The 26,202-nt window shown below is 43.4% G+C and overlaps 1 protein-coding gene across 2 annotated transcripts in view; it reads right to left on the reverse strand.

The window, feature by feature from the left end:
- The window catches only part of MEGF10 (multiple EGF like domains 10), a 204,900-nt gene that overhangs the window by 14,044 nt on the left and 164,654 nt on the right, over positions 1 to 26,202 (reverse strand). For both annotated transcript variants that reach the window (XM_058677551.1, XM_058677552.1), the window contains exons 10-16: positions 20,882 to 21,056; positions 19,317 to 19,437; positions 18,351 to 18,514; positions 15,936 to 16,038; positions 4,356 to 4,502; positions 2,743 to 2,877; positions 2,101 to 2,229 (exon numbers count right to left, since the gene is read on the reverse strand). In XM_058677551.1, coding sequence (XP_058533534.1) covers positions 2,101 to 2,229; positions 2,743 to 2,877; positions 4,356 to 4,502; positions 15,936 to 16,038; positions 18,351 to 18,514; positions 19,317 to 19,437; positions 20,882 to 21,056 — 974 coding nt within the window. The remainder of the gene's footprint in view (positions 1 to 2,100; positions 2,230 to 2,742; positions 2,878 to 4,355; positions 4,503 to 15,935; positions 16,039 to 18,350; positions 18,515 to 19,316; positions 19,438 to 20,881; positions 21,057 to 26,202) is intronic.

Below are 26,202 nucleotides of genomic sequence, written 5' to 3' on the forward strand. Positions count from 1 at the left end.
AAAGAATCTGACAGATCACAAGACAAGATTACAAAGTAACACAATTCGATTTACCCAGAAACCATATTGTTTATGCATGCTATTGCCTCAGGAACATGAAAACCTAAAAGGAGGACCATCTGTAGCTCTCCAAAGGATTTCCCAGCAGGGAATACAGACCCATAAAGCAATAAAACATCTGAAATGATTTAAAAAGGGAAAACATTTCTCCCAGACTTGAGTATCATTTTTGCCCAAGAGCCGAAATAAACCAATAGCTGACATGAGGTCTGCAATGAACGTGAGAATGAATTCTCTAAGGACAACATTCTCATGTCACAGATGAAGAACCCTGGCCAAATGAAGAGTAATAGTGACCGTCCATGGTCACAGAGATCAGTAGTGAGACGTGTTGTTAGTTAGGCAAATGTAGCTTCTCTTGTAGGGCCACAGCTAGGCTTGCAGTGAAAACAATGAAAGCCAGCAGCCTACCTGATACCAAATGGAGCACTCACTCTTGGTCTGAAACAATATATTCCTTAGACAATACCTTAATCAGTGTGTATAAACCTTTCCACATGTCAGTTTTCCAAGGTAACCCATCTGCATTAGGCTTCACTCCCTAGATTGGTTACGATCAGAAAATGAGGATGAACAGCATTCAATATTTATAGCTCCACCAGGTTATTTTATCAGGGACACCTGCTCCTTTAAAAGCTCTGCTTAGATTTTCCAGCTCTTTCTTTCCTTGGTGATGGACCTGCCTCCTTTCAGACAGGCTGACAATTGCCAAGAGGAGATATTACGATGGCTCCACAGAGTCCATACGGGAATCAATGAAGTCAATGATCCCCACCAGAAGCAAAGGCCTTTGCCAAAAAAGCAGCTTCCTCCAGGGTGATTGCGAGGGCAGCCTACACCATAGTCTCCATTCACAGTGGTGTTCTCATTTTTGTTCCTTCCAGCACATTCTTCTTCAAACGAGGAAATGACCAACTTCCAAAATAAAGAGTCATTCAAAAAAGGAGCAAAATACATCAATCATTTTATGACAATAATCTGAGGCCTTTTTTCTTCTACAGGCTGCTCCTTAACTGGTGCCAGTTTAAACCAGCCAGATCTCCTGTACTACTGAATATTCACGTTGGCCAGGGTTACCTCTGAAGTGATGCCCCTCAAAATGTAGTGAAATGCACACCACGGAATTATATCTAATAATATCTCTTTCAACAAACGGATCTATTTGCTCTGTTTCCTCATTGCCCAGAAAAGGAGTATAGCCTGAATCATTCCAGAAGGAAAAAATCTTCAGACAAAAAATATATTCATATTGCAAATCTATTAACATTTGCAGATTGACTGCAACTTCGAAGTCGAAATTAAATGGCCAGAAAACCACCATGTGAAATCAGTATGTTATTACTTATCAATTATTTTTGTACTCCTGATGAGTAAATTTAATACAAATTGAGTATATGTGATGGAATTTATCATGTATGAGATCACATTACCCTCACATATAACATATGCTATTCACTAGTCAAAAGTGAAGTATTTGGGGATTACCCTAAATCGTTAGCTGATGACTTATGGCCAATATCCCCTGTGAATGACATGGCTGATTTAAAAGCCTCTGACGGAGTCCCACATGAAGTCACATGATCTCTGTCTGAAATACAGTGGTATGGGAACACCTAAGGGAAATGGGTGGAACTGAGCATTTGAGTAGCAGTTAGGTGGGCAGCCTGCTCAAGAGCCCAGAATGCTCCAAGACTTGCATCCTCTAAGTTCTACTGCTACATTTCTCCATAATTAACTCTCATGATGAATGCAGAATGAGAAGAGAGACTTCTTGACACATCCACTTCTATTTCAGTGGATAGTGAGTCATCAAAAGGTCAATAAGTAAAATGTTGCACATTTATATTCTTCTCAAAATGTTTTATGGATTTAAATATAGGACCATTGCATGCAGCTGGAACAAAAAATAGCAAAACGTAGACTGCATCTTTTAATTAGTCTGACACTCTTTCAGGGTTCTAAAGCACATACTACAATCCTAAAAGAATTAGAAACAGACAAGCAAGAATGGTGAATCAGTTGTCCCCAAGCAAGACTTACGCTGGGAGCAGTCACTGCCAATCCAACCTGGGTAACACTGGCACGATCTGTCAATGGGATTGCAGGTTCCATTGTTGGTGCATGAACAAATTCCGGCACAGTTTTTTCCAAATCTGCCACTGGGACACACTGTAGGAGTGAATAAGATACAGATCAGTCACTCGTGATCACAGGATTCTAGATGCTTGGGACAGGAAATGACGTTAAGGGTCCCTCACCATCTGACTGCATCATATGTGCCTCTGTTCCACTGCACCTCTCATCTTGAATGGCTCATTTTTACAAACACCTGAAGCCAAAGATCTTCCTGAAGGCATCACAAATCAGGAGACAACACCACATTTCTAGAAATCTGATTTTAGGGCTTCCTGCTTGGGGAGTCAAACCCCTTCCACCCAGCGAATTTTCAGGAGAGGATGTCTCCAAAACAAACCAAGTAAGAGCACAGTTCAGAGAATGACAGATGCTGGCATGGCAAGCCAGGTTTGCCAGGGCTCAAAGTTGCATTTTCACAAGCTGCAGACACAGCACGCCAGAGGCTTGGGGAGCCTAGAGCTGAGAGTTTGTGCTTGGGGAAGCCTGAGGGGGAGGCCAAGGGTAGACCCCACGGGCTTGGGCATCCCATTCTCATGAATTCCTTACCTTCATTACAGAGTGCACCAGTGAAGCCAGGCAGGCAATCACATAGGCCTGTGATGTGGTGGCAGGGGCCGCTGCTATGGACACACTGCGGGCATGTCTGGCTGCAGCGGTGCCCATAGAAACCAGGGGAACAGACTGGAATAGACAGGAAATGAACAGTTACGATCTGTGATGCATTTCTCCAGATTCCACATCAGGATCTAGTTCAAGTTTGGGGGGGAAAATTTAAAACCCTAAGAAAATGATCCTGAAGATTTTCCAGGGGTGTGACAGAAGGCAAGGGAACTCTTTAGCTTAAAAAAAAAAAAAAAAGAAAAGGGCCCAGCGGCGTGGCCTAGCGGCTAAAGTCCTCGCCTTGAAAGCCCCGGGATCCCATGTGGGCGCTGGTTCTAATCCCGGCAGCTCCACTTCCCATCCAGCTCCCTGCTTGTGGCCTGGGAAAGCAGTTGAGGACGGCCCAATGCATTGGGACACTGCACCCGTGTGGGAGACCTAGAAGAGGTTCCAGGTTCCCGGCTTCGGATCGGCGTGCACCGGCTCGTTGCAGCTCACTTGGGGAGTGAATCATCGGACGGAAGATCTTCCTCTCTGTCTCTCCTCCTCTGTATATATCTGGCTGTAATAAAAAAATGAATAAATCTTTAAAAAAAAAAAGAAAGAAAAAACCCTCTAAATTCTAAATTCCTTGAGGGCAAGCCAATGTCTTTATTCTCTTCGTTTTCCCACTGAAAGCTCCAATTAGCTAAAGGCTTGGCATAGGGCAGGACTCAAGAATTTCTGTTCACAGAATACAAGAATAATAAAAAAAAATAAAGCATTACTATCTAACAAGCAAGTAAAAGCTCTCAGGCTGTTTGTTGAACCCATTCTTTAAAAACTATTACTGCCAATAAATAGATCTAGAATCAAATTAACAGGACTTTCCTCCTCTCAATGCAGTCCAGGTTAACAATTGCTACTGAAAAGTAACTAAGCCAAATGCTTCGTATTTAGGTTTTTCCTAGAGATACTTGGATTTAAATACAAGATGACTGTATAGGCTTCTTGATGGAGATAAGGAGCAATTAAGAAAAAATCAAGATTGTATCTTAGAATTAATCACAAATTCCTTCTTGGCCACAATTACTCAAAATTTTCGCAAAGTTTTAGGGGTCATTTTCTAACTCAGAAATTCTGGTGCCCAATGTCAATAGTTCCCATTTTTTAACTTTGCAGTTCTATTTCCCCAAGTATGACTGGCCTCAAGGTTTGGCTGATGTTGACTCTGGTAATTGAGGTAAGGTCAGTGCCAAATTACTGAATAAAATATTTACAGGTCAATGCATTTCTGGAGCACCATTTGTAAGCTTCAGGACAGATCAAGAATATCCCCAGGCCAGTCCCGGTGAGGCAATGAAATCCTTACTAACAAGAACTGCTTGGAGCCCCATCTGTGAGGTTAGTCCTAGAGGATGCAAAGCATCAAGTACTTGGGAAAGCACTGTTGAGAGCAATTTTGCAAAACACAGGTTACTGCCATAGCATGGTGCTGTGAACAGGTGCAATAGAGAGCCCACTGTGTCCATGGCACCCTTGGGAAGGCAGACAGGAACAACCACCCCGGACACACTTACTTCTCTGGCAAGTGGTGCCCCGGAATCCCGGAGCACACTCACAGATGCCTTCGTCAGGAGAGCAGGATGCCCCATTTTTACAGTAACAGGGCAGGGAACAATTGGGGCCCCAGCGGCCTTCCGCACACACGCTGTCACAGTGGACACCTGCAACAACAATACACGGGGCCAGCTTGAAGGTTGAGCAGTGTAGGGAACTTCTGCAGTCGCTAATTTGGCGAGACTCATGAGCCGAGTTGGTGGAAGATTTTAAATCCAGGACTCAACACACAGTATCATCAAATTACAGTAATATCCCGAATAGTTTTCTACGGTGTCTTGGAGAAGGAGAAAACACCTGAGCCACACTTAAACAACAGGGAAGTTCCAAGCCTCTTTCTGTTGATACAATCTGTCAATAAAACTCTGGTTCATTTAGCAACTTCCTCCCTCCCCTACTCTTTGTTTTCACTGAGAAATGAATAAAACATAAAATGATAAGGCAAAACACATTGTTCTAATTACATTTCTCTGTGTCTCTTATATCTCTGGCTTGATTACTCTGCTTCACAAATAAATCAAAGTAAGTAAACTTCAAAAATGCGGTGAGAGTTGTGGTATATTGGGTGTCTATATCCCAAAATGAAGTGCCTGATTCAAGCCCAAGCAGTTCTGCTATCTTCCAAGCTTCCTAGAAAGCAGCACATGATGGTTCAAGTGGTCGAGTTCCTGCTTGACTCTTGTGTTTGGCTGGGCCTATCCCTGGATATTGTGTTTAGGGAATTAACTAGTGGATGGATGATATCTTTCTTTCTTGCTCTCTCTCTCTCTCTCTCTTGCTCTACCTTTCAAATGAATAAATGAACTTTAAAAAATCATTTTATATAAAGAAAACCTTTCTGGGAGTAGGCATCTGATACAGGCATTCAGTGGCTGTTTGGGACTCCAACATCCAATATTGGACTACTTGGGTTGAGTTACGGCTGCTCTGCTTGTAATCCGGCTTCCTGCTAATGTGCCTCCTGGAGGAACAGCAGGCAATTCTACTCTACAATGTGGGTTGTTGCCACCCACGTGGGAAATATGAAGTGAGTTCCAGAATCCTTGCCTCAGCTTCACTATGCCCTCACTGTTGGGGGCATTTATCAAGTCAGTTACTAGATGAAGGAGAAGTCTAGTTGTCTCTTTTTCAAACAAAATAACAAATAAACAGATTCCTAATGCAAACATAAAGCTAACATTTGCAAAAATAATAGTAGTAGATTTGATCTGGGGTAAATTGAAGCATTACCTGCAAATTCATGAATGAAATAAAACAGGGACCTTTTTCTTGTAAGTCTCACATTCCATATATCTCTGAGAGTTCAGATCACAAGCATGATACTATTTTACACTGTTAGGTGATCAGGATGTGTATTAACTTAAGCATATCCTCAATCAGTGCATGTGACGAATAATAACAGACTGGATTGGCCAATCTGAATACAGTTGATCTTTCACCTTGTATCAGACTCCTCTTCCTTTAAAAGGTTTATGCATCTGGCAGGCAAAGCCGTCAGTCACAATCAACTGCACAGAGGTCATTTTCATGTAAGTGACCAGGCCTGGGAGATGGCAAAGAGGAACCCCACCTCAGAGTCACAGGCTAGCTTCCCTTGACTGGCCCTTCCTTTCCCTTGCACAGCAACACGGGGAAAACTACAGGTGGTCTCTTTAGCCTCCTCTCCCCAATATTTTACGTGCATATTTCTGAAGAAACTAGCGGTGAAATAATTTTCATGGAAGACTGCTTTAAATGTAAATGATGACGTATCTATTATCAACCCCTTATTAAAATGTAAGCCTGGTGTTCACTCTCTCATCAGTAAAACTGAGTCCTCAGTTTGGAGATATTAATGTCTAACCCATCTGAAGACAAATATTAACCATCTTCTACACTGCAGGGTAAACACTGTACTGCTTCCTTTCCTCCCATGGCTACCTTCCCCCGCATCCCACCACCCACAGTGGTCCCTCTGGGGTCTCTTGGCATCTGTTCTTCGTCTTATATCAGGAAAGGACTTGACAAATGCATTATTGCTGAATGTGCCTTCTCTGAAGGATATTAGTATTTCAAATGCCTAAGAAATGAAGATCAAACTGTGGAGTCCTGGCCTAGAGCTTCTCTAAGCCACACTGGACATGTGGCTACTGACAGCATCCACAGGAAAGCATAAACTCGCAGGGAACTCTTCTCTAGGATAAAGAGCGATATGCTTGCTTTCTCCATTTTGGGGCTCTATGGGTGTGCTATTCGTTAATGGCTTTCTATTGATCTTATCTTATTCTTTGCCACCTTTGTGACAGTCCTACAGTCCTAGGTTATGCTTCCATGTTTGTCAAAAACTGAAAAGAATTTCAACAAATATTCAAGGAGTCCACCTAGCTACTGATTTGCTGATGCGAAGTGCTCAAGAAAGGTCATTCCAGAATGATTACGGCCTCAGAGCAGGCACACACACCCTACTCTGCCCGGGGTCATGATCAGGAAAAGACAGCTTGTGGAAGGAGAGGAGAGTTCTAGGCTACAGGAACAGTGAACACAAGGCTCAGAAGCCCAAAGCAGGTTGTGCCAATCTGACAGGAACTGCAGGTAATGGATGGGGCTGAAACCCAGGGCCTTGGAGCAGCAGGTGAGGTGTGTGTGCAGCCAGTTCACAACTACATGAACAAGAGCCACAGACACGAAGCTGTGACATGTGACTTCCTCCTGGTGCTAACAGGAACCAAATGCACCATCCTGAAGAAGGAGAAGATATGAAGGAAACACATGTTTCCTAGGAGGACAGAAGACGGTTTGAAGACGACTGAGACCAGAAGGGGGAACACCTGTCTTGTTTCCATGGTTGTTGGGGTGCCCCGAGGTGGAAGAGGTGATGAAATGGCAAGGCATCAGATTCAATCAACGGCCTCAAGGACAAAAAGGAAGATACATTCTGGAGAGACATGTGAGATAAATGAGATAAAGAATCACTTCTTCCTCCTCCTCACCTCACAGAACGTACATCTGTTATCGGAAATGCCCGGTGGGTTTTTTCCTCAGCTTAGTATAGAAATAAAAAGCTGGCAATCTGCTGCCGACAGAAAAGTTTATTTGTGAAGGGACCAGGTGAGCAGGGAAGGGAGAGAGAAGGGGAAAGCAGCCACCCAGAGAAAGGCGGGAGGTGGGGTGCTTCTTGAAAGGGGAGAAAAGTGACACTAAAGGTTCGAGGAAAATCTTGGGATTTTAAGCATTCCCTGACCCCTCCTGGTTGGGCAGGAACCTACAGGTAAGATGTTCCCCATCGGTGTCTCTTAAGCAGTTAGAAAATGGGTGGGCAATGCTGGTGCCGCCCACCTGAAGGTGTGGCCAAGACCTCAGCAGGTCTGGATGGTCTCACATTCTTCCAGGTAATGATCGAGTTCCTGCAGCTCCAGAAGGGAGAGAGGTCACCTGTCGATGTTCACCACAGTATATGGATACATGCAACAAACGCTTGCTAGTTAACACTAGGCACAGCTACAGCCTCTAACAGGATACATGGTCTATTTTCCAGTGGCATACAGTCACCACAGCTTCCCTGGCAAAGTCTTCCTGTAACCCAGGAAGGCTAGCACCCCTAGTTTCTGTCCCTCCAGTGGTGACCCTTCCCCGCCACAGGGCTGGAAAAAAATCTGCCTTGCTCAAAGAAAAGAGGAGCAGAAAAATGAAGAGGCAGTTAGAAGAAATTCCTTTGGAATGCTGACGAAAAGAACAGACGAAAGTGTTAGCACTCGTGACTCCAGGGACTAGCTCCCTTCGATATTTGGGCCAAGGGACAAAAGCAACAGATTCAGCTTTAAACAGGCAGCACCTCAGGTTCCATGGAGGCAATTTTCTCTGATAAATGTTCTGATGTTGATAAGAAGACTGCATGGAGCTGTTTCCACCAGGAATGAGGACAAAGAGCTCTTTGATGGCCCTGCCACGTTGCTAGGCGATGGCTGAATGATGGCGATAAACTTCAGCTCAGCAGCTCCAAAGAAAGCTCCGTGCATTTCATGCCCAATGCATTGTGCCCAGGACCTCAATGCGAAATCAGTATTCCCTGGGCGTAGGAGTTTGCATGAATGGGGGCAAACAAATCGAGTGGGGCGTCACTCTCTCCCCTCTCAGAGACATAACCCCAAGTCCCCATCCTGCCTGATTGTTGACATTCCTTATGACAGTCCCGTAGTATTTTGGGTGTTAGTGAGTGAAGGAAATGGTTCTGATTCGGCCTCTTATTCCTGGCTAGCAAGTTATTCAACATCTGTCAGAGCCAGGACGGAGGTTTGAGTAATAATTGAATTTGGTGACTATAATAGAGTTTTATAATTGTAGTACTTATTCATCAAACACCTTTTCTAACCTTCTGACCAACACGGCATGGACACGGTATAGGGGAGAGTACAGAAGTCACTCTCAGCTCATTTGAGGAACATGAGTGGCTCCCAGCACCCTCACTTCAGGGGTTTGGACATGCTGCGCTTAGGTGATCGGTCCCGTAAGATCTCAAAGACAGTCACATACCCAGATTCCTATAGACACACTCAATCCTGAAAATCTGACTTTTTTTTTTGACTAAGCTGAGATCCCCAACTTGGACTTGAATGTTTGTTTATATCACTGGCCAAAGGGAGGTAGGTCTCCCCTCACTACACCACTGCAGGCATTACTAAGCTGCATGAGAGAGCACCCTGAGTGACCCTGGTCAGTTCCGGAAGCAGCCGTTCACCAACTAAGCTGGACTGTATGGGGACTTGCAATCATAATGAGACTGTCCTTAAACAATGTCTGCATCACTGCAGGCCTGGTTCTGCTTGCTGCCCCCAGGCAGGGGGAGGCTGGGTGCTTGTACTCCACTAGCCTGAAAGGCTGTACCTCCCACTTTGGAACAATTTGTAGGTCCTACCCTTTCTCCAGTTCTCTTTCTCTCTCCTTGCCAGTCTCTCTCTCTCTCTTTCCCAAGGTTCCCGAGAACTTACCTGGTGTCCCAATCGCTTTTCTATCTATTTAGCATTCCACTTTTTCCTGTGGGTACCACTGCACCTTGAACCTTTATCCATGCTTCTGCCATTATGAGAAAGAAATGCTCCTTAGGACCCCAGTTTCTGCAGTAATGAAAACGGTGAGGCAGTGCGGAGGTCACTCTACAAACTGGTAACTGCCACTGTCTAAGCTACAGGAAGACTCATTAAACAACAGACAGGTTGTATACTACCCCAAAGCCTTTGGTTAGGGAGCTTAGTCAGGGCAGAAATCCAGCTCACATCCTACCCACCAGTGCATGCATCCTGCAGGATTTCTATACCCTTTCCAAATTTGCACAATAGCTACATTATAGACTGGCAGGGCCTCCAGGTGGCCTCTGGTCCTCTTACACTCCCCAAATTCTCCTTCATCGGGTGTGTGGTGTTGGTTGCCAGGAATATGCCCGTTAGAAGAGTTCCCAGGTGACAGTGATCTTTGCCAGGACTGGGAACCAGGAGGGAGACCGCGTGTGTTAGACAGCTGGAATGAAATCTTGATGAGCTGCAATGCTCTGCAAATCGGTGTGCTGGCTGGCCAAAGTCAAGCAGAAAGGAAGCAATCACCAAACATCAGCCTGCTTCTATGATTTTGGAAAACACTTTTTAAAATATTTACAACTATACAGGTTTGGAAATCATCACACATACACACATGCACACACACTCCTACCTCAGTGGAATTTGAAGTTTCACAATAGTTATAATGGAAAGCCAAGCTCATTTTATAGCAGAGAGGGAGGGAGAGAGAGAGAGAGAGAGAGAGAGAGAGAGAGAGAGAGAGAGAGAAAGAGAGAAGGATCCCAGGACATAGTCTATATCAACAGTATATTTTCCTGCTTTTTTTCTTTTTTAAAGAAAAAACAAAATAATAAAGTAGTCAGGGCCAGCACTGTGGCAGCATTGTGGCATGGGAGGCTAAGCCTCTGCCTGCTGTACCAGCATCCCATATGGGCACTGGTTCCATCTGTTCTGCTTCTGATCCACCTCCCTGAATATGACTAGGTAAGATAGCAGAGGATGGCCCAAGTCCTTGGGCCCCTACACCCATGTGTGAGGCTTGAAAGAAGCTGCTGGCTCCTGGCTTCAGACTGGCTCAGCTCTGGCCATTGCAGCTATTTGGGAAATGAACTAGTGAATACAACATCTCTTTCTGTCTCTCTTTCTCTCTCTCTCTCTCACTCTGCCTTTCAAATGAAAAATAAAGTAAATCTTTAAATAGTAGTGTATTGGCTAAAAAGAGCACTAAATTAAGGTTTTAAATAACCACATAAGTTTTCCTTTGAAAAATCTTCCTAGTTTTTGGAAATAGTATATGGACTATCAAATGAAGCTTATGTTATGATTTCTTTTCCTAGTAGCACTTTTAAAAATAAAGATTTATTTATTTTTTATTGGAAAGTCAGATCCACAGAGAAAAGGAGAGACAGAGAGAAAGATCTTCCATCCGGTGATTCACTCTCTGAGTGACTGCAATGGCCAGAGCTGAGTCGATCCAAAGTCAGAGGCTAGGAGTCAGGAGCTTCTTCCAGGCCTTCCACATTGGCGCTGGGTCCCAAGGCAGGGAGTTGGATGGGGAGTGCAGCAGTCAGGACACAAACTGGTGCACATATGGGATCTCAGTACAGGCAAGGCAAAGATTTAGCCACTAGGCTACCACACCAGGCCCTAGTAACACATAGTAATCATAAAATAAGCCTTATTTCATGTTTTTGCAAAATGGGTTTCGCTATTATGGCGAAATTTTTAAAAATCCAAGTTCCTTTAAAAGAAAAAGATGAACAACAGACTATAGGGCAAAGTTCAGAGGAGGCAGTGACATCTTGTAGGAAGGCAGAGAGGGTTCCTGGGGATGTCAGGTTAGCACAGGACAGTCCTGGTTGACCTGTGTCCCTCTTCTTGTTGGCAGAGTTGAGACGTACTCCACCCTCATTTCTGTCTCCAAACCTGCCATATCTGCCATGTCGCACAGTGCCCTCAGTGCTTGACTGCACTATACCAGCTTCTTGATGCCCTGTGTTCACTCTCACGAGTTTCTTCATAAAGCCTCACTGTAAACAGCATATGCTTTAGCCCTTCCCATGGATTACTTAGCAGTTCAGCTAGGACAAGCCCAGCAGGAGAGGACAGAGCATCACTCGCTTCCCTGCACTTCTATCGCTAAGCTTAGAAACAACAAAAAACTAAGCCTTTAGATTGATAAAGGACTTTGCAAGGTATTTCATGAACACAAGCCTACCGATGAAAAATTATGGGTCTACCTGACATTGACCATGAAACCAAGAATTTGCTCATTGCTTTTATAAGATAATTCTTGATTTAATAGTAGGGTTCTTTGTTGGGAACTTCTGGAACTCTTCTTCCAAATGTGTTTGCTCTCTACAGGTACAGGGAGAGACTTCTCAGGAGCATAGACACTGACAGACGCTTACAGACCAACCGGAGAAATGAAAACCAGGAGATCAGTGAGCCAGCCCAGGAGCCATCATGACTTAGTGGCTATGCAGCAAAGAGATGGGGTGCAACAAGTGACAGAACAGCACTGGGGGCATAACACCCTCCCTATGGGAGAAGCAGGCCAGGCCCAGATGGATGGAAGATTACAGGATTATGTAGTGTGACAAAGTCCCTGAATTCCTGCAGGAGCTCAGCAGGTTTAAGGCCAGATGGGATCATTTGTCCTACAACCCATGACCCAGACGGTGGAAATCAACTAACACATTTCCTAGTTGGCTTCATGCCAAATCCTGTCTCTTGCCTGTCTGATGGCTACTAGAGTGTTCTTTTCACTGGCAGTTTCTAAGTCATTGAAGCAGGCAGATATTATAGCAGGGACTAGTGTGTGCAGAGATGCCTCACTCTCTACAGATTAAGAAGAAAAAGCCGGCATTGGTGGAATGTTGTCCAAAACACTGATGTCTCTTTCAGCTGGGAAAGTTCTGGATGTTCCAGAAGGTGATCATTGCTACTTGCCTCACAGTGATCTCTAAGAAATGAGTGCTGTTCTTCATTTGAGAACTTTCAGCAGTCCAGTGAAGTCACAAAATGTGACTTAATCCTGATGGGAGCAAGTTTTAACATTAAGTAATGGAGAACACAACAGAAACACAGGGAAGCAGAATTTCATATTGTGAAGTCAAAGTTACAGTAGTCTTGGCAAGTAAAGAAGGAACTACAGAGTTAGAGAGGCTTTGTGAGTGTGAATGGCTCTCCTGGACAGAGCATGGCGTCTACTGTGTTAGACTTCATTGTTTCCAGGTGGCTCTCAGACACTAGAAACTAAGCACACCAAGTTTGCCTCCTATCCAACTCTCAGATACCAAAGAAGCTCTCAAAAAACTCTAAAGGACCGACAGCCATCATCAAACAAGTTACTGGTGGCATCCATTATTCATGGATCTAAAGGTTTAATGTCATTAAGTTGGCAACACTCCCCAGATTGACCAGGATTGAGTCCATATTAAATTTCTACCATGTATCTTTGTCAAAATTGACATGTCAAGCCCAAGCTTATATAGAAATTGAAGAAACTCAGAAAAGTTAAAACAATCCTTTAAGAACAAAACAAAACAAACTGTCTCAATTTCCAAAATTCCTACAAAGCTACAGCAATCAAAACATGGTATTGGCATGGGGACAGATGGATAGATCAAAGGAATAGAGTCCAGAAAAAAACCTTCTCACTCATATGCACCATTGGTCTTTGGCAAGAGTGTCAAGACATTTCAATGGGAAAAACGGTATTTTAATGAATGGTGCTGGGACAACTGGATAGCCACAAATGAAAGAAAAAAAGTTGTCCCACCCTGCCTCAAGTCATGTCATATATATAATTCAAAATGAATTAAAGATCTAAATGTAAAAAGCTAAAAGCATAAATTTTTTTTAGAACAAAGCACAGTTGTAAGTCTCTGTGATTTTGGATTAAGTAATGGTTTACAGATCTGACAACAAACACACAGCAATACAGTTTAAAAGTAGACAAACTGAACTTCATCAAACTAAAAATGTCATCTTCATAGGACACCATGAAGAAAGTACAAAATTAAAGAACTGGAGGAGGCCAGTGCAGTGGTATAGCAAGCTAGTTCCTCTTCTGAGGCACTGGCATCCCATGTGGACACTGATTCAATTTTTATCTTCTCCATTTCCCTACTTATGGCCTGGGAAAACAGCAGAGGATGGCCTAACGCCATGGGCCCTTGAACCCACGTGTGAGACTCTGAAGAAGCTCCTGGCTCCCATGTTTGGACCAGCCATGGTTTTTGGAGCCATCCGGGGCAATAAACCAGCAGATAGAAGACTTCTCTGCTTGTCTTTCCCTCTCTCTCTCTGTAATTCTTTCACAAATCATTTATCTGATAAAGGATGTATATATAAAATTTATGAAAAAACATTATAATTCAACATTAAAAAGCAAGAATTATCCAAGTAAAAGGGAGAAGAAGATAGGAATAAACACTTCCATACAGAAGATAGGTGACCAATGAATGTATGCATAGATCACCATGGACCAACACATGGGCATCAGCAAAATATGGTGAAAAACCACAATGGCAGGATGATTGTAACCAAAAAAACAGATGTGCTGATGAGCCCATGGAAAAATCAGGACCCTCATTCACAGCAGGAGTGGAAAGGGGTCCTGGAAGAACAACAATATTTTTTGTTCATGTTAAAGAGATGTGGAAGATGATGTCAAATGTCTGAAGCAATTTAACATGTGTAGGACTGCTCTTCCTTGAGGACCAACATGAGCTTGGTAATTCCTGGTTGAAATCAGACAACTGCACCAATAAGGAGAATCCTGTGTTTAGAAAATTAGTATTCAAACAACTCAAATTCAACATACCGTATGATCCAGCAATAGCACTCCTAGGAATATATCCAGAACAATTGTTTTATGAGAAACCAACATGCACTCCTATGCTCATAGCAGCACAATCAGTAATTGCAAAAACATGGAAGCAACCAAAATGCCCATCAACAGAGGATTGGATAAGAAAGCTATGGTTCATCTACTCCATGGAATACTACTCAGCTATTAAAAAAAACAAAATGCAGTTCTTTGTGGCCAAATGGGCCAAACTGGAAACCATAATGCTAAGGGAAATGAGCCAATCACAAAAGGTTAAATACCACATGTTTGCCTTATTTTAAGATGATATGATGTTATGTATAACATGTTATGTTTTGAATGTTATATGTTGTGTATAAACTAAATTGAAGTATAGGTGAGGTGGTCACAGAAGGTGGCTGGGAACTCGCATTTACTTTTAACATATTGGTTACTCATTACTATGTCAATTAATTCCATAATGATGTAAATTTTTGCTGATGGTATGTTGGAGCTTTCAATTGACTGGGATAATACTCTACTAGCTCTGTCTTCAGACCAGAGAGGGTATACCTAAGAAGCCGTTGAACTTGACTGGACAATAAGATGCTGGACTCTATGTTTGGTATATGCTTGCAATGGGGGAATCTCAACTGAACTTGAGCTGTGGTTATGCAACAAGGTGGAGGAATCCACCATGGTGGGAGGGTTTGGGGAGGGGTGGGAGAACCCAAGTATCTATGTAACTGTGTCACATAATACAATGTAATTAATGAAGTTAAATAATAAAAAAAAAAAAGAAAAAAAAAAGAAAATTAGTACCCAATCTTACGCATCTCATATGACCCAAACATTATTGCAAGAAAAAGAAAGTTTAAAACCCACATCTGGGGTCCAGTGTGGTTAGTCTAATGGCTCAAGTTCTCACTTTGCATACAACAGGATCCCATATGGGTGCCAGTTCATGTATCAGCTGCCCCACTTCTCATCCCCACTTCTCCTCCCCACTTCTCCAGCTCCCTGCTTGTAGCCTGGGAAAGCAGTTGAGGATGACCCAAAGCCTTGGGACCCTGCATCCTCCTGGGAGACCCAGAAGAAGCTCCTGATCCCTGGCTTTGAATTGGCTTAGCTTTAGCTGCTGGCCTCTTGGGGAATGAACCAGCAGATGTAAGATCTTTCTCTCTGTCTCTCCTTTTCTCAGCAGATTTGACATTCCAATAAAAATAAATATATATTTTAAAAACACTTTAATACCTAGCAATGAGGATTTTCATATTTGCCTCTAAGCACATTCATATCAGTATTTTATATTTCTGCCTCATCAAGACGATCCTAGCTCCATACTTAGGATTTATAATGATCAGGTTTTTATCAGTTTATCAGTGCTTAAAATACAACCCAGAGGTCTTGTTGAATGTTTCAGATTCATTTGCCCATTTCCTGTCTAGCTGCTCCTGCACACATCAGTTAAAAATCATACCTGGAGTACAGATTACATAGTTCTAACTAACATTTGGTGGGTTGAAAAAAAATGTGTCCATTCACTGGAGACTTTATTGTCTTTTTGCTTTTTTTGCACCCTGGAGCGTTGAATGCTGCACATTTCTCTGGATTAGCAATAATAGTAGTAGGTATGGATAGCACCAGGCATTGGCTGCACTAGGTTCCCCTTTAAAGTCCCAGCCCTTGGTTCTCACCTGACCATCCAGGGAGGCAGCGGCAATGGCCCGTGGTGGGGTGGCAGCCATCTGCATGGCTGCAGTCACAGCGCTCAGCACAGTTGAGGCCGTAGGTACCATCCTGCATGGAACACAGCATCAGAAAAAGCAGTGAGGGCCAGGGAAACACATGATGGGAAACAACAGGACCACACCCATCACTGCAGAGGCAGTATCTGCTCTTCCAAGCACCTCTTCGGAGCACGCCCTACAGTCAACTCTCCCAGGTCTTCTTGGCACCCGTAATGACCATTATAGCGGTACTCAAAGATCTCTCACACCCTACTTTATGCTTCTCATTGTGGGGGTGAAACAGACTAGGCTAACAAGCTAGCAAGCAAAAGAAGAGGTTTCAAAAAGTGGGGAGCGGGGCAGGTAAATAGTGTTGTGATTGACATGTGGCCTGGATCGTTCATATCCCATATTAAAGTCCTGGATTCTGACCATGGCTCTGCATCCTGTTGCTGCTTCCTTCTGGTGAACATGAGCATTCCTGGAGATAGCAGGTGGTGGTTCAAGTGTTTGCGGCTTCTGCTATCCACATGGGCAACCTGGATTGGGTTTCTGGCTTCCTCTGGCCCAGTGCCGGCTGTTCCAGGGATTTGGGGAATGAACTCGGGGATGGAATATGTCTTGATCTCTTTCTCTCTCTGCCTTTAGAAGAATTACACAAACCTAAAACATTACATTTACTTTGGTGCAATTTTAATATCTGTGTGCACAGTTTTTTATAGCTGTGTATTTTCCATAAACATTTTGAAGATCTTCTCATGTACATGAATTCTAAGTTTTTTTCCGCACCAGAATAAATTTACCTTTTTTTGGGCCAGGCGCAATGGCCTAGCAGCTAAAGTCCTCACCTTGAAAGCCCTGGGATCCCATATGAGCCCTGGTTCTAATCCCGGCAGCTCTACTTCCCATCCAGCTCCCTGCTTGTGGCCTGGGAAAGCAGTCAATGACGGCCCAAAGCCTTGGGACCCTGCACCTGTGTGGGAGACCTAGAAGAAGTTCCTGGTTCCCGGCTTCGGATCGGCGCAGCACCGGCCGTTGTGGTCACTTGAGGAGTGACTCATCGGACGGAAGGTCTTCCTCTCTGTCTCTCCTCCTCTGTGTATATCTGACTTTGTAATAAAAATAAATAAATCTTTTTAAAAAATAAATGAATTTACCTTTTTAATTCTGCTTTCTACTAGCTGAAATTTTTAGGAATAATTTATTTGACAGAGATAAAGAGAGAAAGCTTCATCCACTGGTTTCCTCTACAAACATCTGTGATGGGTAGGGCTGGATTAGGCTGAAACTACAAGCAGAGACTGAAATCTAGCTGTTCCTCATGGTGGGTAGGAAGGCAGCCCTTGGAGCCATCGGCACTGTCTCCCTGTCTGCATTGGCACAACACTAGACTGAGGAGTCTGGTCTGGAGCAGGTATTCTTATGCAGAACACGGACATCTTCATTGCTAGGCCAAGTGTTTGCTCCTCCACCAACTTTTTAATATACTCTCATAGATGAAAATGCAGAAAATTAAACCAATGAATTTTTAAAAACCTTATTATAAGCCACAATTCATAAAGACAGCCTCTTGTTCCCAAAGACGTCTATAAAATAGCTCAATGTTTCCTTGCATGAGTTTTCCACTTCGGGGAAGAGGAAGGACCTTGGTCCACAAAAAAGAAACACTAGAGTCTTAAAAAATTATAGTTCTAATTAGATTAAATTAATTTCCATAAGTCATCGATGGGATACATGGTACTACAAAGAAAAACAAACAGTTTGTGCCTCTTCACTGGCTAGCATTCTCCCTTCCAGGAAGAAGCCTAAACCAAGTGATACATTCTGAGTACAGGTCTCTAGGACCTACTGGAGCACCTCTGCACACCTCCTCCCCCAGGACTTTATGTCTTCAAAGCACCTCTGCCTTGTGACCCAAAAGAAAGGGGACTCTTGGAGGATATCTCACTCCACTGAAGAACAATGGAAAACTCCACACTTACAAGCTCTGCTCTTTCACCCCAGATCCTGCAAATTAACTGACCGAGGATAGTACTGCAAGCCTCCTTGTGGCACTCATGTACTAAGAAACCACAGAGTGCACAATGATCACCAAGGAGCAATGTGGGAGCCAGCACATACAGATAGCAGTGCTGAATGGCATAAACATTGATCCAGAACTTGTACAAACCAAATAGAAACCAATGAAACCTTTGCTTAGGGCCCACTTATAGGATGGGGCTGTATTGGATTTTGCTTTGCAGCTTGTGAGCCAACAGCACAGCCCACCATCTTCATGGAGTGACTGACATGTCTAAAACATTTAAAAACGGACATACAATCCCACAAATCTGCAACTAGTGCCGCCAACCATTGCTGGAGGAGGCGTGAGGGTGGGCGTACCAGGCAGGGCAGTTCACATTTCTCCCCACGCCATCCGGGAGCACAGGTACAGGTCCCGTCCAGCGTGTTACATGCTCCCCCATTGAGACACTGGCAGGTTAAGTTACAGCCAAAGCCCCATGTGCCACTGGGACAGCGGATGGAGCAGTCGACACCGTGCCAACCTGCAGGACAGGAATAAGTAGAGTGGGTGAGGAGACAAAGGCAGGAAGGAGACTGGCTGAGGCTTCCTGACCTACATTTCCTCCTAGAAACTTCTTGAAGATGGACAATAGTATTCCCCAGCCCCAGCTGTAGCAGCACAGAGCCTTGGCTCTGCCTCATTATGGAAGGCCTCCAATAAAAATGAACAAAAGGCACCTGGAGGGCACACATGGAGCTGGGTAGGTATGATCTGCTGAGAGTGTCCCAGCCAGGCAGCACTAGGGGGCAACCGGGGGAGGACTATGCAGAGTGAGGCATTTACAATGCCTGGTGCTGCTCTTAGTAGGATGCTGCATTCTACTGAGCATAGGAAACTGCGGTTTTTACACGGCAGGTTCCTGCTTGAAAGAACAACTCCACTCTCACAGAAGGACCCTGGCAGTCATGAACAATAAGAGACCAGCACCCTGGTTGCACCCACACACAGACACATCTGGGCCTCCTGTAACGCCTGTACTTGGCTGCATTTCTTGTCATGACTCCAGGCCCCATGCAGGAGCACAGACACAAGTGTGCTTGTTTGCTCTTCCAAACTGCAGGTTCAGAGACTTCTGGATCCGGCAGCAGCTCCAGAGAGCATGCCATGCAAGCTTCCTGCTGAGATTCCCCAAAGCATCAGAGCCATCAGGATGTAAGGCTTATGGGGATCAGCACTGAGTCTGGGTGCAGTTAGGGCTAGAATCCTAGTCCAGTTTTTTCTCCTGTGATTTTGGGAGCTAACAGGGCCAGGATCAAATCAAAGACTCATTTTCCCACTCTTACCTGCCTTGCAAGCACAAGACCCATCCACGGAAGAACAGACAGCGTCGTTCTGACAGCTGCAGCGAGAGGAGCAGTTGATCCCATAGGTGCCCAGAGAGCATGGAGTAGAGCAGTCGATTCCCTACGGGGGCATAAATAATAATAACCTCCATGCAATTTTGCCTACTGAAATAAGGCCAGTACAAATAAACAAAAATATATCTTGGCAATGCTGATTATATGTCCTAATTTGTCATCACTACACAAATTTTTAGACTTAGAGGCAATGCTAACTGGCTTAAGTTTAGAAGATAGTATTAAATAGGCTTCCCTCAAAAGAAAAACTGCTGCCTTCATTAGATTTGTCTTCATAGCAGAACCCATAAAAAAGCTTTATCCTTATTCAAATAGATATATAAAAATAAATTGTAGCTGTAAAATACTCTCAATAAATAAACAAGCACAAAAATGAACTCGATGTTACCTGCCATGTTCCCTAACTCCCCTTGTATAACAGGTAACAAGAGCAGGGTGAAGCAAAGCCATGGAATGCATGCTCAGCGCCAGTTTGAATCGATGTATCTGACAGTGAGCACTAGATATAGAACTGGGCAAACACAGAGGACTTGGGGATCACCTGTTTTCAAAACCGAAGGGAGCCTTCAGACAAAGTAAGTAGAAGGGTTCAGCCAAAGGACTGTGACACCCAATAGAAAACCCTGTGAAGATTCTCTCAGCTCTGTGGCTTCATGACCTACCAACTCCACATTATCTGCTCTGAAAAGAATCGTCAATATTCTGCATGTTCTTCTCATTAAAGCAAGACGGTTTGATATACAAGACGATTTAAAATACAATGGTATTTTCTTTTTTTAAAAATACTTATCTGTTTGAAAGGCAGAGTTACAGAGAGACTAGGAGACACAGAAGGACATTTTCCATTCACTGGTTCACACTCAAAATGGTTATTACTACCAGAGCTGATCCAGTGAACCACTGGGTGGAAGTTCTTTTTCCCATTCTGTCTGTAACAGTACCTTTCAAACAAATAAATAAATCTTTCCAAATAGATATTATCTAACTGCAAAAAAAAGTAATCAAAATTCCATGTATGGTGGACCTTCTAAAAGCTCATGGTAATGCATAGCATGAAAAAGTTACAAACATTTAAATGTTTTGTAGTAAAATCAACGTTTTTCTTTTAATTCCCATAAACTTTTTGAAGTTACCGCATGTGGTGTGTTTTTACAGAATCAAAACAAAACACTGTCAACCGGTAATAGACTTCTAAAAGTAACTCTGTTGCCTGTAGAACATAGTAAAATATAATGACCTTAGAAATATTTATAACACATTATTCTTCATGACATTTATATTAAAAAGTGGTGCCAAACACTTGGTTACTAGCTTTTGTAGTCATTATTCTAAAGTAGCTACTTCTGTCTGTTTTTCTCTTTTGTTCTCTTTCTTGCTAATGATGTGAATGAATCCAGCACGTACCCTGGACTTCACAGAAGGTCATACAAGTCGTGTTAGTGGCATACTTCCCAATGCACCCTCCTTGCTACAGAGCCCAAGTCACTCACTTTGAATCCTGGGGCACAGGTGCACTTCCCGGTCACACTGTCACAGTCAGCCCCGTTCTGGCAGCTGCAGATCTGCTGGCACGCATCCCCGTAGAATCCCGGAGAGCATGTCTCATTACAGTAGAGGCCTGCCCAGCCTGGCCTGCAGGCACACTCTCCAGACATGGGGTGACAGCTGAGAGACGGGGATGAAAGGAAAATCACTCTGGGGGTAAACATGACACCAAGGCCTGTGCAAATGTTGCTTTAGCCATGATCACTCAATGTGTGGCTAATCCCATGCACAATCATTTAAACTTCCTTCCCAGGCTTGGTATGATTTAATTGGCTGGAACCTCACTGGCAATGCAGAAACACTGTATGAAAACACCTTCATGCACTAGCTGGACAACTGTTAGAACTACATCCTTCTGTTTGACATTCTTGATTTCCAGAAAACTGAAAGCATTAATCCAATTTTGCTACAAGAAGACCCAACAAACTCCTTTCACCCAATAATACCAGATCAGTTAATTAGTGGGATATCTAAAGAGCTCTAAAAAGCAATGACCTGGACAGGCTGCGTTCTTCTCTTAGCTTCCCTATATGCGGTTCCAGAGCAGCAGTTTCTACCTGGGACAGCAGCCACACTGACAGGCAGGACAGCCCAGGCAGCCAGCTGCTGCTCTTGAGCAAATGGAAAGACACATCAGCTGCACTGAGAGGCGTGTGGAAGGCAGCAGATACAATAGATCACTCTGTAGCATCCTGGCTCAGAACACATGTGCTTTTTGCCACAGGAAAACCTAAGCAAGCAGGCTGGCTCCGCTGACAACTGGAGGACTGTTTACAGATGATCTTCCTGCAATGACAGAGCCCAAACTGTACCCTTTACAAGGCTGACAACAGAAGCTGCTGTTGCCTCCAGACTCTGATTCAACAACCTCTCCCAGACGACTGCTCTGATTCTCCACTCCCAGTAAGATGGATACACCAGGGAGGATGAAAGCTGGCTCTCATCACCTTTCTTCCAGTGCCTGGGGAACCTCGGTTAAGGCACAGGTCTTGGTGCACCTGAAGGCCTCGTTTGGCAATTACACCCAAGACATCTCCCATTTCATTTTAGTTCTTTAGAAAAAGCCTGTGGCTTTTACTGATGTATTTAAATATCTATCTTGTAGTCCCCTGTTGCAGTCAAGTGCCTAAAGCAAAGCCCTAAGCATCCCTCACTAAATATTTGAGAAATGGGGCATAAAGGAAAACATAAGCCCGAGGAGATGAATCCTTGGGTACAGTTGTGTGGATTCAAGGCATAGGGTGTGGATCTCAGGGCAACCTGGATCACTACACATCTGCTAAGATCTTGGGCCAGTCTCTTCTCCTCGAGTTGCTCTTGGTAACTCCTTTTGCCTCACTGCCCATATCCACTCCATCACTAAGGCTTGCTCTAAACTCTATTCTGAATCCATCCATAGCTCTTCATTTTCACCTTAGGAGTGTCAACACTACCAATGTCACTTGCCTCCCAAACTCAACAGCCTTCTCCCTGCATCCACTTTGGCCTCATCCCCGAATCAGTGACACATCACACCACTCTCTTGTTCAGAGCTCTTCACATGCTCCCCCATTACACTTGCTATAAAATCCATAGTTTAATATAGCTAGAGTGTTTATACAACTAATTGTCCATACCAAGGCCTCCTGAAGACTGAAGAGCAAAGGGTGGGCATCTGGTACAGTAGTTAAGATGCTACTTTGGACATCTGTATCCTGTTTTGAATATCCTTGTTTGAATCCTGGCTGCTCTACTTCTGATCATGCTAGTGTGCATTCTGGGAGGCAAATGACCTTGACTCAAGTGACTGAGTCACTGCCATCAATGTGGGAGATCTATGTTGATTTCTGGGCTTTTTGCTTTGGCATGGCCCAGGTCTGGCTGCTGTGGGGAATGTGGCAAGTGAACCAGTAGATGGAACAGCTCTCTATCTTTTAAATGAAATTTTTTAAAAAAAATTAAAGTACACGAGATGCCAATAACTATACTAGGATAACAGTGAGATCTGTGAGATCTGATACATGGTCATTGTAAACACAACCTAAGGGGCCTCATCAAGTACCCTCTGCCTACTTCTTGGCCTCTTCTTCTGTTGCAAATATCTTTTATTACCATGTTATATGACATTTTATTCACTTAAAGGTTTCCTTTTTTTAATTTGAAACACAAACTTAGAGAGAGAGAGAGAGAATCTTCCATTTGATGGCTTTCTCTCCACAGTAGCTGGGGTTGGGGGGTGGATAAGGACTAAACCAGGAGCCTGGAGTTCTATTCAGATCCCCAACATGTGGAGGAGGGAAGAAGCACTCAGGTCGTCTTTGCCTTCCCAGGCACATTAGCAGGGAGCTGGATAGGAAGCGGAGCAGTTGAAACTCAGATCAATGCTCAAATGGGATGTTAGCATTGCAGGTGCTAGCACAATCCATGCACCACAACGCTGGCCCCCATGCCATGTTCTTTTAGTTTACTAGAGCCTCCATGTGACTGATTTTCTAGGTTGTGTTCTCCTTGCCTTTCCCCATCTCATTCTACCTTGTCCTTCCAATCTCATCTAAAGCATCTTTTTTGCAGAGCAGTCTTCCTCATCACTCTAAGCTAAAATAGATCTACCATGTAATTCTCCTTCATAACACTCTAGTCCCCTCACTTCATATTTCATGGTCTATGATCCCATGTTTGTTGCTACAGTCCTATAATGTCTTCCTTTCCCTCATCATTGTGAGTTCCGTGAGGGCAAGGGTTAAGTCTGTTTTCTGATATACTCATCCCTGACCAAGTGAACACATGATGAAGTCACAGCGAGCCTGACTCCAGATTGTCTTTTCCACATTCATCATTCATGCAACGCTACACTAAAATCAACTTATCCATTCACAAGGACAGGTTTCCCCCAAAAGCCATGTGAAGTTGTTGTGAACCAAAGCTCAGACTAACAGTGTTTGCTGATTATGGACAGGGGGCCAGCACCATGCTCTTTGCTCCCTGTGAGTCACTGATTTCAACCCTCTCAGTTGTGCTCAGTGGTATGTATGATCCTATTAAAGAGAGAGAAAACAGAGGCCCAGAAAGGAAACGTCACTTATTCAAAATGTCAGGTAGTGGCAGAATCAAGGTCCAATCCAGGTGTGACGGTTTCCACAGCAAAGGGAAGAGAGGGCTGTCAGTAGCCTAATAAGGGACTAGATATGAAAAGTGCACTGATACAGTTTTGGATTTAGCACAGAAAGAGAGGTCAGTAGAACTGCTGAAAACCTGCACTACTCAAATAATAAGAACACTTTAAAATTAACTTCACTAAGGTACTACATTTGAACAAGGGAAATGAAATATTTCAAGTGATGGGCTGGTTGTAGCAGTTTACCTTATCTTAACATTTTGGGTAGAAAATGTCACTTCACATAATTAGACAATAACATTCACGATGTACATATAAATGTCATATAGGGTAACATGGGCACAGGAATGGAACTAAGCAAGAGGCAGATAGAAACATTGATTCTCTGCCCACACCTCATCCCCCACTCCCACCTCCTCCTAGTAGTTAGTGCTAGTGCAGCACATACTCGTTCTCAGATTGATTGACACCAAAATTAGTGTTCAGCAATTTGTAATTAGATGGAGGAAGCCAAGTACTTTGGAGTCATTTGATAGGTTTTCAGGCAGGCACCTTAATTGGTAATGAGATTTATCTCTGGCTGTGGCAGCAGTAGATACAGGTGGAAGGGTGATGTACTAACCACACTCTCGCGTCTCAAGAACACATTGCTTTGTGTATATGAAAGTAGGATCACACGTGTATGAGAAATATCTATCATTTTAATGAACAATTTTCCCATTTTTATAGCTAAGTTGTAACTGCAGTCCAATACTGTACAATATTGAGTAAAACAGATGAGCCTTTGAACTTCTTATTCATTTCCTTAGATGTGATTAATGTTCAAACGTAACAGCAATTAGATGGCATTTGCAAATGGGCACATCCTGATTGCCCGTGGCTAATAAATGTTCTAATTAACACGAGTTAATATACATATTCCATGTGGAATCTCATTAAATTTCAACTCCTATTTTCTTGTTCAAAATCATTCCCACCATTAAAGTTAGCGTTGAGTTGAATAGTCCAGGTCATTGTAAAAGTCTTTAGGCTCAAAAACACTGCTAACATTCAAAATGTTAATATTACTCATTAATATATTTAAATTCATTTCAGCTCTGAGATGGATTGCAAAATAAAAATGTCTATACATTCTTTGCAAATTCTCCCAGTAACAGGTGGAGAATATTAAATACAGACTTGGCTGTGTGACTTTGTTTGTCTAAAGAAATATCAGCAAACATGACACAATCAAAGGCTTGAAAGCTGTTACCAAGTTTGGGTTTTATCCTGTATGTCACTGCTTTTAGAAGCCAGTTTCTGCCAAGATCATCCCAGGCTTTATAAATGCAGTATAAACTAACCAATGCAAACCTCTACATAAATGGCTGTAGCATGTGTCAGTGTGTGCACGTTCATAGAATTCAAAATTCACCTGGAAACAGTGTAGACATAAGTGTTCAGTAAGGGGGTTAAGATGCCACTTGGGACGCCCATATCCCATTTGTTAGGCCTTGGTTCAAGTACTGGCTCTGTTACCAATGCCAGCTCCCTCTAATGAAGATTCTGGGAAACACCAAGTGATGGTTGTAGTAGTTGGGTCTCTGCTATTCATGTGAGAGACCTGGACTGAGTACATGACTCTCAACTTCAACTTAGCCCATTCTAAAGTTGTCGCATGCATTTAGGGAGGAAACTAATTGATAAGAGAATTCCCCTCCGTTTTCCTCTTCCTACTAAACAAATATATAAACAAACGAATAAGCTATTAGTTTATTTTGCATTATTTATATCACTAACCACAGTGAAACTATGCTTTTATTTTTATCTTTTTTAGTTTTTTTAAAAAAGATTTTAATTTTTATTGGAAAGGCAAATATACAGCGAGGAGGAGTGACAGAAACGAAGGTCTTCTGTCCGATCGTTCACTCCCCAAGTGGTTGCAACAGCTGAGCTAACCAATCCGGAGCCAGGAGCTCTTCTGGGTCTTCCAAGTGCGTGCAGGGTCCCAAAGCTTTGGACTGTCCTTGACTGCCTTTCCAGGCCACAGGTAGGGAGCTGGATGGGAAGCAGAGCTGCTGGGATTAGAACTGGCATCCATATGGGATCCCGCGCTTTCATGGTGACGACTTTAGCTGCTCTGCTATTGCGCCGGGCCCGAAACTATAATTTTAATACATGTACATCATTCAT

Source organism: Ochotona princeps, chromosome 19, assembly GCF_030435755.1.
Source record: "Ochotona princeps isolate mOchPri1 chromosome 19, mOchPri1.hap1, whole genome shotgun sequence".
Classification (NCBI taxonomy): Eukaryota; Metazoa; Chordata; class Mammalia; order Lagomorpha; family Ochotonidae; genus Ochotona; species Ochotona princeps.